The sequence below is a fragment of the Onychostoma macrolepis genome, chromosome 06 (genome assembly GCF_012432095.1).
Source record: "Onychostoma macrolepis isolate SWU-2019 chromosome 06, ASM1243209v1, whole genome shotgun sequence".
In the NCBI taxonomy this organism is placed as follows: Eukaryota; Metazoa; Chordata; class Actinopteri; order Cypriniformes; family Cyprinidae; genus Onychostoma; species Onychostoma macrolepis.
This window is the reverse complement of record NC_081160.1, coordinates 32,297,755-32,316,789: the sequence shown is the minus strand read 5'-3', so window position 1 is coordinate 32,316,789 and position 19,035 is coordinate 32,297,755. Positions and strand designations below refer to the sequence as shown.

Below are 19,035 nucleotides of genomic sequence, written 5' to 3'. Positions count from 1 at the left end.
TCTGTCTTCATCTGAGCCAGATTACAGTGATTTGTTCAATTCTCAGTGCATTTTCACATGTATGACATTATTTGATGACAAATCCTGATTTCAAAGTTTAGAATTATGGACAGAAGAAAATGCAAACGTGAGCATTATCTTTTCTGCTTCATCTGTGGGTATCTTACATCCAATGAGCCACAGAAAATTACAGATTTTATGAAAAAGCTTATTTATTTCTAAACTCGTGTTTATGTTTTTTTTTTGGGCATTAAATTGAGTATTTAAACAGGTTTTTCCACTACTTTGCAGATTATAGTTTAAATTATGCATTTTAAATACTTAGTTGTGTCTTTAAAATCACATTTTATTGACAGCTGACTGCTTTGTTATTTTGATTTAAAAAAGTAGTTTTTATTAATATTTTTGAACACAGCATCATCAAATTAGGTAACATTAGGCCTTTTTTGAAAATCAGCAGAATTGTCAAGATGCAGATAATTCCCAAATATTGAATATGAGAAGCCACATTCTCTCACAGGCCATTTTAATTGCTTCTGATTGGCTACTGAAAGCACATCTACATTCTGATTGGTGGTTGAGCTTGCGTCTTACCTTCTGATTGGCTCTTGCTCCTCGAGGCTGATGGAAGAGCTGCATTGTCCACGCGTGTCGACCAGACATGCCTCTGATTAACATGGTGACTGACGGACAGGGGTCTGCTGACACAAACGCATTGATAAGAAATCAGAGTTGAAATGTACTGAAGGAATGAGAAGTGAAGCGTGTCGCTCTCACTCTGCTCGTTTCCCAGCGGCTGCTCCAGCATGGCGAGAATGACAGAGTTATCCAGGACGAAGTATCTGAAGTTACTGTGGGATGTGGAAGTGAGTCGGGAGTATTTGATCAGCGTGTCTTCATTCAGCAGACTGCAGGGCGATGCGGGGCCGCTGGGAGACGGGAACGCGCCCAACACCTGCATTATACTGCAACACAGCGACACAAATCAGAGGCAGGCTTAAACGATAAGGTCACTTCCAGAATAAAAAAATCCTGATCATTTACTCACCCCCATATCATCCAAAATATTCATGTCTTTCTTTCTTCAGTCGCAAAGAAATTAAGTTTTTTGAGGAAAAAATTCCAGGATTTTTCTCCATATAGTGGACTTCAATGGTGGCCAACGATTTCAAGGTAAAAAAGAGCTCTACATGATCCCAGCCAAGGAATAAGGGTTTTATCTAGCGAAACGATTGGCCATTTTCTTTAAAAAAATATGTATATTTATACACCATTTAATCATGGTGTGATGTAGGCAGAGGTACAGACCCAATGTTTACAAAGCCAACATGCAAAAAAAGTCAAATGCCTTTTACAAAAAAGGTAAAACAACGATGTCGGATGATTTTAAAGTTGGAGGAGAAAATGAGATGGAGTTTTTAAACAAAGTACAAAGACGAAGAACTAACTGCATGTGAACTTTCCAACAGGATTATGTTATGTGTAAAGACACGCATGCACATCACAGAGCAAGAGAAAAATATGTTTATTATATTAATATATTAATATTAAATATATTTATATATAATATAAAATATAAGAATATGAATATATAAATGTATATACATGTAACTACTTTCAAAAAATATACTATGTGTGTGTATTTATATATACACACAATAAATATGCACAGTACACCTACATATATTATGTAAACAAAAACTTTTATTTTGGATGCGATTAATCATTTGACAGCACTAATATATGAATTTTATATGAATTTAATATATTAATAACTGATCGTTTCGCTAGATAAGACCCTTATTCCTCGGCTGGGATCGTGTAGAGCTCTTTGAAGCTGCATTTTTGACCTTGAAATCGTTGGCCACCATTGAAGTCCACTACATGGAGAAAAATCTTGGAATGTTTTACTCAAAAAACTTAATTTCTTTGCGACTGAAGAAAGAAAAACATGAATATCTTGGATGACACGGGGGTGAGTAAATTACCAGGAATCTTTTATTCTGGAAGTGACCTTATCCTTTAGCTATCACAGGAGAGAAATCAGTGGCGGTTTATGACGGACGCTCACCATGATAACGTGGCCTCAGCAGCTTCTTTGACCCTCATAGACGCCGGGTTGTGCTCTTTGTCACCTTTGTACTTCACTTCCTGTTCGCTGGTTTTGGACTTACTGCCCGAGATGCCGAGCTCGACAATTTCCAACACCTCAATCAGACAATCCTTAAAGACACAATACAAACGCATATGATACATATAATCATAAAATTAAACAGATACAATCTCAAAGACAGATGAGAGGCCAAAACAACAACAAAAAATATCTCTATTAATTAAAATTTGCTTTGTTTTCGGTTTTCTTCATTACCAATCGCTGGAGCTCAAGTTTCAGCATTTACAGACTCTAAACCAGCTGAAGCTGACGTCAGACGGGCCGTACCTTCTCATTGAGCATGTCGGGGTGTTCTGTGAGCCAGACGCACAAGCAGTGGAAAGCAGCGACGATCATGGAGTGCAGATCTCTGGAGTGAAGCGGAGCTGGACGACTGCACTGATACACGATATAACTGCACACCGAGCTGACGGCACGCTTACGATCCGACGACTCCACGCTCACCTTCACCTGGACAGACAAAACAAACAAACATGCATTTTACTCAGTTTGTATACTACAAAAAGATGGAAAAGTGGTCCAAAAGTGGAGTAATTATGTTTTTGAAAGCAGTCTCAAGCTCACCAAGGCTGCATTTACAATATTTGATCAACAAATGCAGTAAAACTGTAAAATAGTATTACAATTTAAAATAGCTGTTTTCAATGTGAATATGTTCAAATGTAATTTATTCCTGTAATCATCATTACTGCAGTCTTCAGTGTCACATGATCTTCAGAAATCATTCTAATATGCTGATTTGCTGCTCAAGAGACATTTCCGATTATTATCAATGTTGAAAACAACTGTGCTGGATTCTTTGATGAATAGAAAGTTGAAAAGAACAGCATTTATTTGAAATAGAAATCTTTTGTCACATTATAAATGTCTTTACTGTCACTTTTGAGCAATTTAATGCATCCTTGCTAAATAAAAGTATTAATGTATTTTCTTTTTTTCTTTTAAGTATTACTTGACCCCAAACTTTCGAAAGGCAGTGTATCACAATATCCAAAAAATATGAAGCAGAATGGTTTTCTACGTATAATAATAATTAGAAATGTTTCTTGAGCAGCAAATCATCATAATTGTGACCCTGGACCACAAAACCAGTCTTAAGTGTCAATTTTTCGAAATTGAGATTTATACATCATCTGAAAGCTGAATAAATAAGCTTTGCATTGATGTGTGGTTTGTTAGGATCGGACAATATTTGGCTGAGATACAACTATTTGAAAATCTGGAATCTGAGGGTGCAAAAAAATCTAAATATTGAGAAAATCATCTTTAAAGTTGTCCAAATGAATTCTTAGCAATGCATATTACTAATCAAAAATGACGTTTTGAAATATTTACAGTAGTAAATTTACAAAATATCTTCATGGAATATGATCTTTACTTAATATCCTAATGATTTTTGACATAAAAGAAAAATCTATAATTTTGACCGATACAGTGTATTTTTGGCTATTGCTACAAATATACCCAGCGACTTAAGACTGCTTTTGTGCTCCAGGGTCACATAGAATGATTTCCGAAGGATCATGTGACACTGAAGACTGGAGTAAGTTATTTTAAACTGTAATAATTGTTCACAATTTTTACTGTATTTTTCACTAAATAAATGCAGCCTTGGTGAGCAGAAGAGACTTCTTTCAAAAACATTCAAAATTTTAATTATTGCAATTGTATATCCACTGGCTATAAACGTGTATAAAATCTAAATATGAAGCTGATTTTGTCAGAGTACCTTGGCAAGGCCGGCCAGCAGCTCGAGGGCGGCCAGTGAGATGCTCATGTCGAGTCTCCACTGAGAGTTGAGTCTCTGGGTGAGCAGGTGGATACTGCGGATCAGCAGCCCGGCCGCCGTGTCTGTGTGGAGAGCTGGGATATAACACACAGCACGCCACAGACAGCGGGTTAGTAACACACACACGCACACCAGACGCAAGCCAGGCACAGATGCAGTCGTGAGACAGTCATGTGACGGCAGCCGTAAACCATACACATGAACACAGACGAGCACAAGAACATGTTATCGCTCGCTAGTCACAGACACTGATGATCTAATCCAGAGAAATCATAATAACAAGCCGCGTTAGGCTTCATCATACATCATGCTTTGAAAATAAACAGAAGCATTCATTATACAGAACAGAAACTGGTTAAAAACATTCCACGTGAGCCACACTTTAAAGAAATATCCATTCATATTCACTTGCAGACAGGCATTTTAAAATGTGCCAGTGATGGAGCATCATTGCACTGCATTTTAGTAATGTTATTGTATTGTTTTTAGTCTGCTTTGTTATGTGCCTTTATCTTGTTGTACAGCACACCGGTCAACTTTGGTTGTGTTTAATGGTGCTATATAAATGAAATTGACATTAAATGCACCATCAACATGTTTGACAAACACCATGCTACTTCTACAAACATGCATGACATCACATTCATCGGATGCACTTTATAAATGCTTTAAAAAGAAAAGCACAACTACCCGTCTGGTTTTCTTCATTTTTGGGTGACACTTGGTACCTTTGTGGTCAAAACCTAAACCAAAACCTAAAAATGCAAGCTTCTTTTTCTTTCTCAGAAAAATCAATGTAATGTATTTTTGTTCTATAATACTTTTTGATTATATATATTAGAATTTGGAGGAGATTTTATGATACTATGAAATATTTATACACTTTTTTTATGAGCTTTTTTCAAAAGTTACTAAATGTTACTTTTATTTTTTGACCCTTTAACATATCCAAATCATGTCTATGATTTTTTTGTGTTCACATATTTAATGCGGCAAAAGTCACAGATTAAGAAAAATAAAAAATAAAATAAAAAAATAATAAAAAATGTAAATTTTTTCAGTCAGTCCCGACTGAAGAGGCCCAGAGGGCTAGACAAACAAATGGGGATTGTTTACATATTGGCTAGTTTATGATACGTTTAAGGTGCTTCCATGATGTTATGGTATTTTATGAATGGAAAGAGCAGCGTGAATGTTCTCCAAAATGTCTTGTGCTCCACAAAAAGAGGTTGATATGGTAAATGTGAACGCAAAATATAATAAACAAGGTAATTTATAGTCACTCTGTTGATTAATCTTGGCATTACTGAAATAATTAAACGGGTGAAATCTTATTGCGCTTTTACATTTATGCATTTAGCAGACGCTTTTATGCAAAGCAGCTCATAAAAGAGGAACAAAAGCAATTCCTCAAAGTTAGAGGTTCAAACGGCTCTAACGCATTGGTCGGTTGTGCACAGTGTCCCTCTGGGCTTACCGTAGTCCCTCAGCAGGGCCTGCGCGGGGCGTTCGCTGTCTGGAGTCGTAGCCTCGGAGCTGCCTGCGCTAGCGTTGCTGATGCCGCTGTTATTGCGACTGTGGCTCTTAGCCAGAGAATGGCTTCCGTCCACGCTGCCCTACACGGAGCAAAGACACAATGGCATTTTTAATTGGTGAACTGTGATTGCTCTTCATCTGCATATCACCTTGCTGACACTTCAAATCTATTTCAAGCTCTCTCTGAACTCATTGAGTTCATAAATAAATAGAAAATCATACCACTTCAGCTTGAGCACCAACAGACTCCAACAGAGCCGAATCCTGGACGATATTCAGCATTGCCGCTGTAAAACAGACACGCATGCAATTATTATTGACACTTATCACTATTAAATGTGCAAAAATCAACAACTCAAATCACTACATACGGTTTTTATTCATTATTAAAATAATTTCATAAAAATAACAAAAACATTTTTAAAATATTACATAATATGGTTAATATGATTAATTATCTTTTAACAACAATTATAATAATGATTATTATTATTTTGTATTCTAAAATAATATAAAATATTGGCATAATTAACTTTTATAAAATAATGTAAGAATAATCATTATTCTCATTACTATTATTATGTTAATATAATTAAATATTAATATAGTTAATTATTTTATAAAATGTAATAAATGATTATTATTATTGTTATTTTTACGTTTATAATTTAATAATATAAAATATTAATATAGTTAATTAGTTTTTATAAAATAATTTAACAATAATAAACAACAACAATAATAATACTTTTTGAATATAATAAAATATTAATATGGTTAATTAGCTTTTAAAAATATTGTAACAACAACAGCAATAATATGATTATTATTACTATTATTTTATATTATAATATAACATGAAATATTAGTATAAATAATTTGCTTTTATAAAATAATTTAATAATAATAAATAATAACAATAATAATAATTTTTTAATATAATAAAAAAGATTAAACCTATTAATTAGCTTAACTAATGGCTGATGAACATTTATATATGAGTATATCAGGTATCAAGAGTTTGAACAAGGCTCATCCAATCAGGTTTTAGAGCCTGAACTATGTTTACAATATTTCAGTAATATGTCCATTTCAGTAAATGGACATATTGTACAGGCAGCCGTACCTAGTATCATCTGTGTATTGATCGAGTCTGTCTCTGTTTGCAGAGCACCAATCAAAATATTGACCAATCGCAGCTTCAGGGAGAGGAAGGTGACCGCTTTGTCATGAAGAGAGTTGTCATCATTGCTGAATTTCCCTTCCAACAGAACCTGCAAATGCAATTAGAAAACCACAGCCTATTAAATTAGTATTTTTATCTCAGAAAATTAAGTCACGGAGAAAATGACTAAATGCTAATCCCAGATCTGAAGCTTTTCACCTCTGATTTAACGTTGCCAAAGTGGTGAGGAAGAGGAAGCATGGACAGCAGGATATGGATGGAAGCTCTTCTCAGCTCAGTGGGGTTCACATACGACTTAAACTTAGACAACTCACTGTTGGCGCAGAATAAACATGCATTAAAAATTGACGACATAAGACATATTTTGGATCCGATTTCTCAGAAATCAGAAAGCGTTGCTCACCGATCCGGTAGGATGGTCTCCAGTGCAGATATGAAGTAAGGAACCACAACATTGATCCCTTTGAGATCGGAGCAGAACAGAGCCGAAGAGTTGAGGATGATGCTGGCTAAAACCGGCCTGCAAATGAAGTCCGATATCTGAAGACCCTGGATGAGGACCATGTAGAACCTGACAGAACCATCAGATACAGAACAGAGGTTCATTTGTTTGGTTACACTAGCGCTCAAAAGTTTGGAATAATTACTTATGCTTCCCGAGCTTGCATTTATTTGGTCAAAAATAAAGTAAAAATTTGTAAATATTATTATAATTTAAAATAACAGTTTTCTATGCGAATAGATTGTAAAATGTAATTTATTTCTGTGATCAAAACTGAATTTTCAGCATCATTACTGCAGTCTTCCGTGTCACATGATCCTTCAGAAATCATTCTAATATGCTGATTTGCTGCTCAGTTATTATTATCAATTATTACTGGTGCTCAATTATTAATACTGGTTCTTAATACCATCAATGTTGAACAGTTGTTCTGCTTCATATATTTGTGGAAACATTTTTTTTTTTCAGGATGTTTTGATGAATAGAAAGTGATGAAGTTCAAAAGAACAGCATTTTTTTAAAATAGAAATACTGATAACGCTTCAATTCTTTATGTATAATGCATTAGAAAGGTATTCATAATGTACATTGTGATGCATTATATTTTTTCATAAATAAGTGCAAGTTAAAATGCATAATAATATTTGAAGGTTTGTTTTTCATGTGCTTTAATGCATTACACTTTCTAGTTATAGTTTTTCATGAGATCATGCAATGCTTTATAAGCTGCATTACAAGCCATATTTAATGCATTAAAACTACTTTTAATAACTGCTTTAAATAAAGTGCTACTGAAATATTTTATAACATTATAAATGCCACTTTTGATCAATTTATTGTGTCCTTGCTGAATAAAAGTATTAATTTCTTTCAAATAAATCCAGCCTCGGTGATCAAAAGAGACTCCTTTCAAAAACACAAAAAATATTCTAACTGTTGACTAGTAGTGTAACGACTGAGCTGGTGATTACCTGGACAGGTACACTGGAAGTATGTCCTCTCCTGTCTTCTTACTGCAGAAGATCCTGCACAGCGTCCCACACGCTTCGGCTCGACCCGACTCGTAATTATCGGGAAATTCATTGGCGTCGAACATGGGGTTGGATACCATGGTGTCCGTGGACATCTGAGAGCCTTTACGTCTCAGTTCAACTCCAGCTTGAGTCGCCAGGGCTGAGAGAGAGAGAGAAAGAGAGACGGGAAGGAGAGACACAAACGCAAACACTCAGTGACGCTTTACATGCGAACCGCAGGAGGCCATGACAGGGATTACCGACAAAGAGATCTTCAGACAGGCAGAGGAGTAAAAAACGCCTAATCATTTGCTCTAATCTGCTAAATGCGACTGTAAGATGTTATAAACATTAACATCATGATTTTCTGTAAAACTGCTTTTAAAAAATTTGCTACATAAATATATTTGAATTGACTGAATTGAATATTTTTTAATATAACAAGATATTATAGTTGATTATTTTATAAAAGAATGTAATTAAAATAATAATTCTTAATATTTTTCTAATATAATACAAAATAATCAAGCTAATTAGCTTTAAAAAAAATGTAATTACTACATCAAAATACCACTTCACATAGGTCAAAACCTGTAATGCCATCAAAAGCATGCTGTCAAACAGTTTTAGCTTGATATTTAGGTCAATAGCAATAATTACTGAATAAATTGCATGAAGTTTTATTACACAGGCAAAATATGTAGATGCATCGAAACGACTCTTTAAATGCATATTTAAATGCATATGACATTCAGAGAAATAAAAATGTTGGACATTCTAATAATTAAATGTTAAATTTTCAAATATTTACAATACTGGCCAAAAGTCTGGAATAATTACATTTGTTTTGGAATAATTAACCAATATTGCATTTATTTAATTAAAAATACAGTAAAAATTATGAAATATTATTAGAATTTAAAATTGCTGTTTTCTATGTGAATATATTGTAAAATGTAATTTATTCCTGTGATCAAAGCTGTATTTTCAGCATCATTACGCCAGTCTTCAGTGTCACATGATCCTTCAGAAATCATTCTAATATACTGATTTGCTGCTTAAAAATATTTTTAAAACCTAATTTGTGATTTAAATACTAAGCGAAACCTATGAAAGTGAAAAAAATCACTACGTTAAACCGTTATTACGTATTATTCATCATTTATAGCTATAAATACTCACGTTACAGAAGATTTATCCTTCCACACGAGTTTATTACATGTGTTTGACAGGATATCTGCATAATTTCATTTGCGCTAGGAAGCGAGAGCTAATCTAATGGGTCTTTTGCTTCAGCTGCACATCTGTATCTATTTGGAGGAAACGATCTTGTTCAGATCACGCAAAATTGCATTGCAGTGCCATAAAGTTCAATCGTGTTCGTAAGCGAGAACAGAACACGCTGTTCAACATCTCCTGGTCAGTCTCCCTGTTATCAGAGCATGTCGGTTGGATTTCATGTCAGACAAACGTTGATTAAAGGCCAATTTCTATAGTCCAGCATCCTAAATTAAGACAATAAGGCACAATATGGCTGAAACGAACTGCACCAACAACCACGACATGCAGAAATATCCATACAAAAACATAAAAAGAACCAATGAAAACTGAGGAAATTAATCAAACGCTTAACGGAAAAAACAAAAGCTGTCAAATAAACGCTGGGCAAAAACTCAAAATAAGATTGGTTGGTGTGTTTCTTTGGAGAAGATCAGTTAGTAGAGGTCCTTCAGGAGATGGTATGGGTAGGAACTGGTTTTAATGATGGCGGGTAAGTTGAATCAAGGAGAAGGATCAAGCGCAACAAACATTCTCGGGTCACGTGATGCTCGGAAAACTTCAGCCCACCTCAGGATCCTGAATATTTGTTGCAGTTGAGCCAATGAGATTTGGGCAGCAGTCAAAACACTCCCCGGACCTTTAACTCAAGCAGTTTATGCGCAAGTCTCTTGCCCCAAGAAAACAAGTACTGCAACAATGGACGAGTGACAGTGTCAACGAAAGAAAACCAAAAAGATTGAAGTAAACAAACTGAAATGAACCAAATAACTGCAACTGGTAAAGCTTGTGTTCCTACTTACAAGATTTATAAGAAAGAAGAATTTGGAAAAATGTTGCTGCAAGATAACAGAGATAAAATGGAAACAAATCAAAGAACAGCAGTAGTAGAGTTCAGTAAACTATTCAGACGTTTCGTTCTGCTTTTGTGCTTTTAAAGACACAGGCAGACCGTTATAAAGAGTTTCAGTTACCCATCATGCAAAAAATGAAAACTGAACAGTAACAATGCAAGTGAAGAAAAGATGTACGCAATGCTATTAACATCTCCACAGAATGATTTCAATCCATTCACTGCATAAAAATAAGACTAGATTGATGACACATTCTCAACAGTGTGATACAGAAATACTGTCCAGGTGGAAACTAACCTAACCTAACCATGTTAGAAAGCTGAATGTTAACATATCGTAAATCTACTTTCATTTAACATACAAGTGTAAAAACTAATTTGATTGACCACTTTCAATTAATTGACTGATAACTATCATGCCCTGTTAATTAAAGGAATAGTTCACCAAAAAAATTTCAATTTGCTGAAAACATTGCATCACTTGCTTAGCAATGGATGCTCTGCAGTGAATGGGTGCCGTCAGAATGAGAGTCCAAACAGCTGATAAAAACATCACAATAATACACACCACTCCAGTCCATCAGTTAACATCTTGTGAAGCCAAAAGCTGCGTGTTTGTAAGAAACAAATCCATCATTTACATGTTTTTAACTTCAAACCACTGCTTCTGGCTAAAACATTAGTCCATAATCTATAATATCGATATAATAAATCCATCCTCCTGTTGTCTCTCAAATTAAAATCCAGCCACATATTTGTTTAGAGCTGTTTTGGTTTGTTAACGGTGCTTGATCTGTGCAGATTTCTCTCCTGATTCCACTTTTTCACTGGAAGAAGCGTTATTATGAATTATGGACTCGTATTTTAGCTGAAAGCAACGGTTTGAAGTTAAAAAGGTCTTAATGCTGGATTTGTTTCAGCTTTTGTCTTCTCAAGATGTTTGATGGACTGGTGTGGATTTTTGTGATGTTTTTATCAGCTGTTTGGACTCTCATTCTGACGGCACCCATTCACTGCAGAGCATCCATTGCTGAGACTCTGATGCAATGCTACATTTCTCCAAATCTGATGAAGAAACAAGCTCATCTACATCTTGAATGACCTGAAGGTAAGCACATTTTCAGCAAATTTTCCTTTTTGGGGTGCTCGCACCAGTTTCAAAATCCATTGACAAATTTATCAATGGACAGTGCATGTTTTTCAGTTTTCAAAAATGTTTGTGAATTTTGACTTAATATTGTATAAAATATTGTGTTCACTGAACATGACCTTGGTGTTGTTTGTGCCATGCTCCACTGTTTGAGCTACAGGAATACAATTTGCTGTTATTAAACTGAATTATAAATAACATTTAAGGTCTCTATGTATGGCAAATTAGGTTAGGATGTTCATGTACAAATATTAAAATACATAACATTAAAACCACTGTAGATTTGCAAGATCTCAAAATTCAGATTGATTTTTTCACAGCATCTACACTAGTGTAACAACACTGGAGATGAACCCTGAATGTGGTACAATCTTGCAGGTAGGAATATTTTATAAAAGAAAAGGAAATAAAAACACCCTCAACAGGTAAAATAAGTAGAGAAATGAAAAATAAATGAAAACAGGGTGACCGTAGTACTGATTATAACACTTATCACAGTCTTACCGGTCATGCTGCTATCTCTGCTCAGGCCGGAGTGGAGTTTACAGTGGACCAGCGCAGCGTCAAACAGCCACTGGCCAAACAAATTGAGCACGCTGTTGACCTTCGGCCGGGTCGGGGCTGGAAGCGGCCGCGGCTCGGAGCTCGTCTGGTTTGGGCTGGAGAGCGGGGATGTGGATGATGGCTGGTGCGACACTTTGGTCTGACCAGTCTGTGGAGTGGAGAGTAAATTACACGGGTTTTTAGAAGTCAACAATGAATAATGTGAATTAATGTGAAGCATTTCTGAGTGAAACAGCATAATAAACAATAATACAGCTGGAAGCAGCGACTATCGGGGTTCAAGCGTTTTAAGGCATTTAAGCACATATGAAAAAAAGACATTACGTATTATTTAGCAAGCCTGTAACCACCTAAAATCAATGACTGAAAAAAGCATTTTTGGCAAATCCACGTAATTTACCATAGAAATATGATGATTTTTAACATTTACGACTGTTATAGCACCACCTATGCTCAGATTGGAGGAGCTGGCAATTAAATAATGTCAAATATTTAAAGAGCAATTTGATCAACAGCAGTGGTCCTACAGGCAAAGTTGTTCAGAATGAGAAGATCGGTCGAACCACATGAAGATCTAGTGCATGCGTGAATATATGAAAATTTTGAGGTCATTAGAAATATAGTGTTTTTAAAGCCATTTTAACTGTTATTGCGCCACCTATGGTCCGATCTCTGTGAAACTTTGCATGCTTGTTTAGAAACATCTGTCACATGTTCTCACCTAGTTTCATAAAGTTTTGAGTTTTTGTTTAGGATTTATAGGCTTTTGGATATATTTGGACACACCCCTTTTCTAAACGACCATGTTATAGCTACCCAAAGGGTAAAGTTCAACTTTTTTTTCTTTGATAATTATTGACCTCGAGAGTCCAGAGAATTGTACTGCAGTGTTTTTTTGTTTGTTTTTTTTAACTTCTCAATCATTTGACAAATGATTCGATTGACAGCAGTGGTTCTAGAGGCAAAGTTGTCCGGAATGAGGAGGTCTATCATATGATATGAATATTGTGTGCATGTGTGAAAAACCGTGCAATATATAATCGTTTACGCCCTTGAAAAATTCGATATTGATATTCCCAGAGGCCGATTTTTAAAAATTCTTACAGACCTTTAGGGCCATGAGTCAAACAGTCCCACCAAGTTTAGTTCCGATCGACCTCCGTTGACCTTGTCTAATAGGTGCTCAAACTTCAATGGCCAATGGCAGCCATGTTTTTTGAGATACACAAATGTCCTTATAAACACTTGTGGCACTTTGGACAAAGACACTGCATACCAATTTGCATGTCGCTGTAGCGCCCCCGTCAGGCCGAGCCTTGGTATGAGTACTACTACGGTGTGAGTACTACCATCCCTCCAAGTTTCAAGTCTCTGCTCAGTTTTAGGTGGAGATCGCTGATCCTTGGCCATTCTAACAATATCAATAGGGTTTCAGGGCTCCACGCTCAAATCCCTAAAAAGAAAAAGGCAAGGCAGAGCTTCTTTTTTTTTTATGGTCGTACCATTGAGGTTTTGCTGGTTGTCTTGGCAACAGCGGTGGGGCGGTGCCTGCGGTTGTGAGGGGGCGTAGTGTTGGTTATCGTTGGGGGCGTTGGCATACTGAGACGATTGACAGGTGTGGGCGGAGCACTGTCTGACCGGGGGCGGGAAATACCTGAGAGACAAATCAAACAGGTGGAGAAGCAAGAAAACCAAAGAATTAAAACCAACGACACATCAGAGATCACATCTGGACTCATATTCAGTCATAAAGCACCTGCCAACATGCCTAACTTTAATTTAACTGCAGGACAATATTTCAGCAGATCCATTTCAGCCCTAAAATATGAGAAAATGCAAAATGAAAGAGGCTTTTCATATGTTGCGACATCAGACAATCAAACGTCAGATGCTTCTTGGATTTTGCCATTTCAGCATCATCAGCAAGGCCAATCAATTCAGCTCTGTGAAACATAATCACTAAACAAAAATGCAAATCTTGATACAGGCTATATAATAGATATTCTGAACCCTATGTTGCGTAAAATGAACATGTATATCCGTGATGCTTCACGGCGAGTACTGATTGGGTCAGTAATGCAAGATTCACCAACTTTAACCAGATTATTCACCCAAAAATAAAAATTCATCATCATTTACACGCCCTCATGTTGTTCTAAACCTGTATGACTTTCTTTCTGTGGAACACCATCAAGTTTTCACTTCAAAAATGTCAAATGCCATTGGTTCTCACAAGCCAAGAAGGTAAAACTGCCAACAAATAACAACTTAAATATAGCGTACAGATACATGGACCTACTTCATAACTTTTAGTCCTGATCACTGTCTGCTTTTATAGTATGTAAAAGAGCAGCATAAACATTCTGCTAAACATCTCCGTTTGTGATCCACTGAAAACGTCACATGGGTTTGAATCATCATGTTGGTGAGTAAATGATTTTCATTATCGGGTGAATTATTCCTTTAATCCACACAATAATCTTAAAACACAGATGTCCCTCGCATTATGAGCCTTCATTTCACTAATTTCATCTTGAAGTTACAGATTGAGAAAAAGAAAATGAACTAGAATGGACAATAATGTTATATAATTAGATTTTTCCTTTGCAAATGATACTTAATGAAAAGGCAGACAAGGTTAGAAAGAATGTTGCATCCTATTTCTAATCATTTTCTGCCATAACTATAAAGTATTGTTTGTTAAGTTCTTAATTAATTAAATTAATTATGCATTTTATTTAAAGGTGCCTTTAAAACACTCAAGGACACCACACCGTTGAATGATAATAAAATACAAGACAACAGTACAATAAACCAACAACTGTTTAAGACTCATTTTGTGTTCACGACTGAGTTTTGCTTATAAAGCGAGGGAAACCCATTCACCGCATTTCAAAACTTTTCAGAGATGCAATGAAATGCAACCACTAGAGACAAAGACACCAGCATCAGTGCTCCATTTCCATACAGCTTCCCAGCTCAGCTGCTGATTGGCAGTAAATGCTGGAAACCCCTACATTCAAATTTGGTTATTTGCCTAAAACCTCTGTGGACATACTGATTGGCTGGCAAAGGAAACCAATCTCCCTCTTGACATCCTATGTTCCAGAAAGCTCCACGGACGTTTAAACCGAAAGAGTTTATTGATTGTTGCTTGTAAGTGGAAAGCTGATATTTTTGAGCCCTTTCATCATACCTCCACCTCACAGATGGGATATTAAAGACCGCATATTAAAGAAACATGAAGTTGGAGCAGGACATCAAAGGCCTGGTCGCCTGTTTTCAAATACCCAATAGCCTTTAGCTTATGTCAAAATCACACTGACTTTTACATTTAATCATTTAGGAGCAACTTTTATCCAAAGAGACTTACAAATGAGCATAATAGAAAAAAAAAATTAATGAAAAAAAAAATAAAAAAATAAATCCAATTAAATTTTTTTATTAAAAACTACATTTTTAATTTAATTTAAATTTTTTTCAAATGCATATATGTGTTTTGTGGCATAATCTAGAATTCAATTATCCCAAAGCTACAGACTAAAAGTCACATTTTAATTTCATGAGGTCTTTAAATCTAAGTGCTTAAATTTAAATGCCAGTTTGATTTTGTTTCTAGACAAAGGACTGCTGGAACAGAGGCAGACTGGATACCAACCAATAAGTATGCTCATATTCATTCTGCATGGGAGCAAAAACAAGGCAATTAACAAGGTAATTAATGATGGATAATTGATTTCCACAACACACAGGGATTTTTGATCTAAAAGTGCTTGTGTATGAACCAAACACCTCAAATCTACAATCCTCATCAAACTCCCTCTTGATTAGTCAGAGGCGCGTTATCAAATACCATAAGATGGGAGTCTGTCTCGAAAATTGTTCCGAGATACAGCAACACCTGGGGAAAAAAATGGGATTACACAGTAACCTCAAAAAGGAAGAATTACAACATACATTATGAACATAATTTTACTAGGAAACGATTTTTATTTCTGTCCCTAATCAGGATGAGCGAGTTGCACCCAAACATCTCCAGAATCAGTGTGTTGGGTAGTTAAGCCCACTGTTAGTCACTAACTGATTGGGTTTGGACAGGTTTAGTGTACCTATAGAGGGAAGTCTGTCTCGAATATTGCTCCTAGACACTGTGACCCCTGAGAAAACATAAAACAAGACTGCTGAAGATACGTTAGAAATTTATATGGACACAACATGTCAGGCTACTGTGAACAAACCACTGAGCATGTGCAGTTATGATTAAAAACTCAACAGCAGACAGAAACGTCTCACATACTGTCTGTATGAACAAATTAATCAAATCAAGCTTTCAGTTTAAATTCTGATTCTAAATGCTTGAACGTGCTTGAACTTATAATTAAACCAAAAATCCATTAAACCAGACTGTGCTCTGCTTTCAGAATAAAGTAACAGCCACAATGTAGTTTATAGATTGACTTGAAACCCTTTTTCCATCGAAATGGTGCAGATGCTCAACAATAACGAGTCAAACATATCACATTAAAATTGTTGTTCACAAGTCTTACTCCTAGTTTTGAGAATATATATTTAACAACCAAAGTAAATTAATGCAGCTACTTTATGATCACAAACTGGCTTTGATGTAACGAATAGAGGAAGTTTTTTTTTTTTAAAGAAGACAAATTTTTTGCATTTATTTGATTAAAAAAATACAAATTGTGAAATATTATTACAATTTAAAATAACTGTTTTCTATGTGAATTTACTGTAAAATGAAATTTATTTCTGTGATGCGCAGCTGTATTTTTATCATCATTACTGCAGTCTTCAGTGTCACACGATCCTTCAGAAATCATTCTAATATGCTGATTTGCTGCTCAAGAAGCATTTCTGATTATTATCAATGTTGAACACAGTTGTACTGCTTCTTATTTATGTTAATTATTCCAAACTTTTGATTTGTAGAATATTATGTAACAAATAAAGTTCATAGCAATCACGTGATATTTGTAAATGTAATAATTTCAGATGGACTGGGAAAATAGAATATGTTGACCTAAATCATCACAAGCAACATTATGCACTTGCAGAGCAGTTACCAGCAGCACCATGTCAGTGGAAAAAAGGGGCTAAGAGTAACAATGATAAGAGAACAGCACAGTTGTGTGAGTACCAGAAGAGGGCAGAGTTTCACGACACTCGAGTTTCTTACAAACAGCAACACCTAGAAATGGAAAAACAGTCAAAGCCAATGTTCATACATCACTGCGACTGAGATTCAAACAGATTGATCAGGAAAATCACATCACAAACACTAAAACAACATCTAAGATTATTGGATGATTGCTGTTTTAACATCATGTCAGCTTCCTTGACTATTTCCATGGTAAGTAACAAGTTGAAATTAGGGGTGAGCGATATGGCAAAAATATCATTTTTTTCAGAAATATCACGATTTTAATCACGATTCTTTGTCATGTTGGTTTTACTATTTTGCAAGTTGTCTGAGCATTACAGCCAAACTTATTTCCCTATTATAAAGACAAAGCCTTTCAAGGTAAAAAAACACCAAAAAGAATGGCGGATATTTAGGCCAAAGTGAGTGAAGATAAAAATCTTTGTCATTATTTTATACTTGTTATTAAAAAATAAGAACAAAGATACACATTACAAATACACATAATATACAAATACAACAAACAGTGCTTTATTTTTTAGGTACAATAGGTGTATTTAGCAGGAGCATTCAAGAAATTGAATAAGCAAATATAAGAATAAAACACTATATAGATGGATTCCTATTAAAGCAGCTGTATTAAAATTTTTCGGTCAGGAGTAGTGAGTGATTTTTCTCTTTGTGTTTTGGTGTTTTATTAACGTTAAAGGAATGGTTCACCCAAAAATATATTTGTTTTATTTGTATACCATCATTTACTCACTCAAAAGTTGTTTTAAACCTAAATGAGTTTCTTTCTTCTGCTGAACATAAATGCTATTTTGAAGAACGTGGAAAACCAAACAGTTGCTGATCCACAGTGACTTCCATAGGATTATTTCCCAAGTCAACTGTACTGTCAAAGCTACTGTTTAGTTACCCACATTCTTCAAAATATCTTCTTTTGTGTTCAGCACAAGAAAGAAATTAATACAGGTTTGGGACAACATGTGAGTGAGTAAATAATGACAGAAATGACATTTTAGGGTGAACTATCCCTTTAATGACAGTCGGCAGCATGTTTAGTACTGTCCCTTTAAGACCTGCACGCATCTAATATACAGACACGCATCCGTTTTTCTCTCAACTGTTTACTTTCATTTTAGACATAACCAACTGAGTCTATATGCAAACCTTGAGTGTTTTGACAGTATTAGTGCAAAAGATTACTTAGTTTGGTAATCAGGCGCTGTTTAACAGGCTTTAGGGTGTACGGGCTCAGAAAAAGCGCATGTCAGAACAGCACGTGAATGAAACGTTTAACCGGCAAGGCTTTAAAGCACATGCAAATAATGTACTTTTGTGATTGCAAATAACTCCAGTGTCCCGTGAGAGCAAGTCTACTGCTGAGTTAACACTGATATGAGCATATGTGGCGTTGTACAGTATATAGAGATGGAGGCGCCAGAACTGCAGCTGATAGAATGTGCACTGTAGCATGATACTACGATATTTCTTCAAAAGCAAAATCGTCCATGATCAAAAATCGTCATATTGCACACCCCTAGTTGAAATGCTAAGAAACAGCAATTTAAACAAGTTTTTAAAGTTTACTTTGGATAATAATTCCAAAATTGATTCAGGATTGAAAAGTTTATTTGAAAGTGTTTGCCGGGTAATATTATTTACATGTGAGATTAATATGTAGTGCAAAAAATAAAAAACAATGTGTATAGAGGCTCTGTTGCACATTCTATGGTACTGAATGATTACCACATTCATTTCCCATAGTTTTTTTATGCTACTTTATGGAACATCACAGTTATACAACAACAGTAGCATCCAGTACACCAA

The 19,035-nt window shown here is 35.4% G+C and overlaps 1 protein-coding gene across 2 annotated transcripts in view; it reads right to left on the bottom strand.

Moving 5' to 3' along the window:
• The window catches only part of ralgapb (Ral GTPase activating protein non-catalytic subunit beta), a 38,425-nt gene that overhangs the window by 9,950 nt on the left and 9,440 nt on the right, over positions 1-19,035 (bottom strand). Inside the window, exons 8-20 of one of the 2 annotated variants that reach the window (XM_058778605.1) lie at positions 13,547-13,698; positions 11,985-12,192; positions 8,158-8,359; positions 7,088-7,255; positions 6,883-6,997; positions 6,625-6,772; positions 5,721-5,785; positions 5,440-5,578; positions 3,903-4,036; positions 2,441-2,623; positions 2,072-2,223; positions 778-965; positions 595-698 (exon numbers count right to left, since the gene is read on the bottom strand). In XM_058778605.1, coding sequence (XP_058634588.1) covers positions 595-698; positions 778-965; positions 2,072-2,223; positions 2,441-2,623; positions 3,903-4,036; positions 5,440-5,578; positions 5,721-5,785; positions 6,625-6,772; positions 6,883-6,997; positions 7,088-7,255; positions 8,158-8,359; positions 11,985-12,192; positions 13,547-13,698 — 1,958 coding nt within the window. The remainder of the gene's footprint in view (positions 1-594; positions 699-777; positions 966-2,071; positions 2,224-2,440; positions 2,624-3,902; positions 4,037-5,439; positions 5,579-5,720; positions 5,786-6,624; positions 6,773-6,882; positions 6,998-7,087; positions 7,256-8,157; positions 8,360-11,984; positions 12,193-13,546; positions 13,699-19,035) is intronic. The other variant, XM_058778606.1, reaches the window with a different exon arrangement.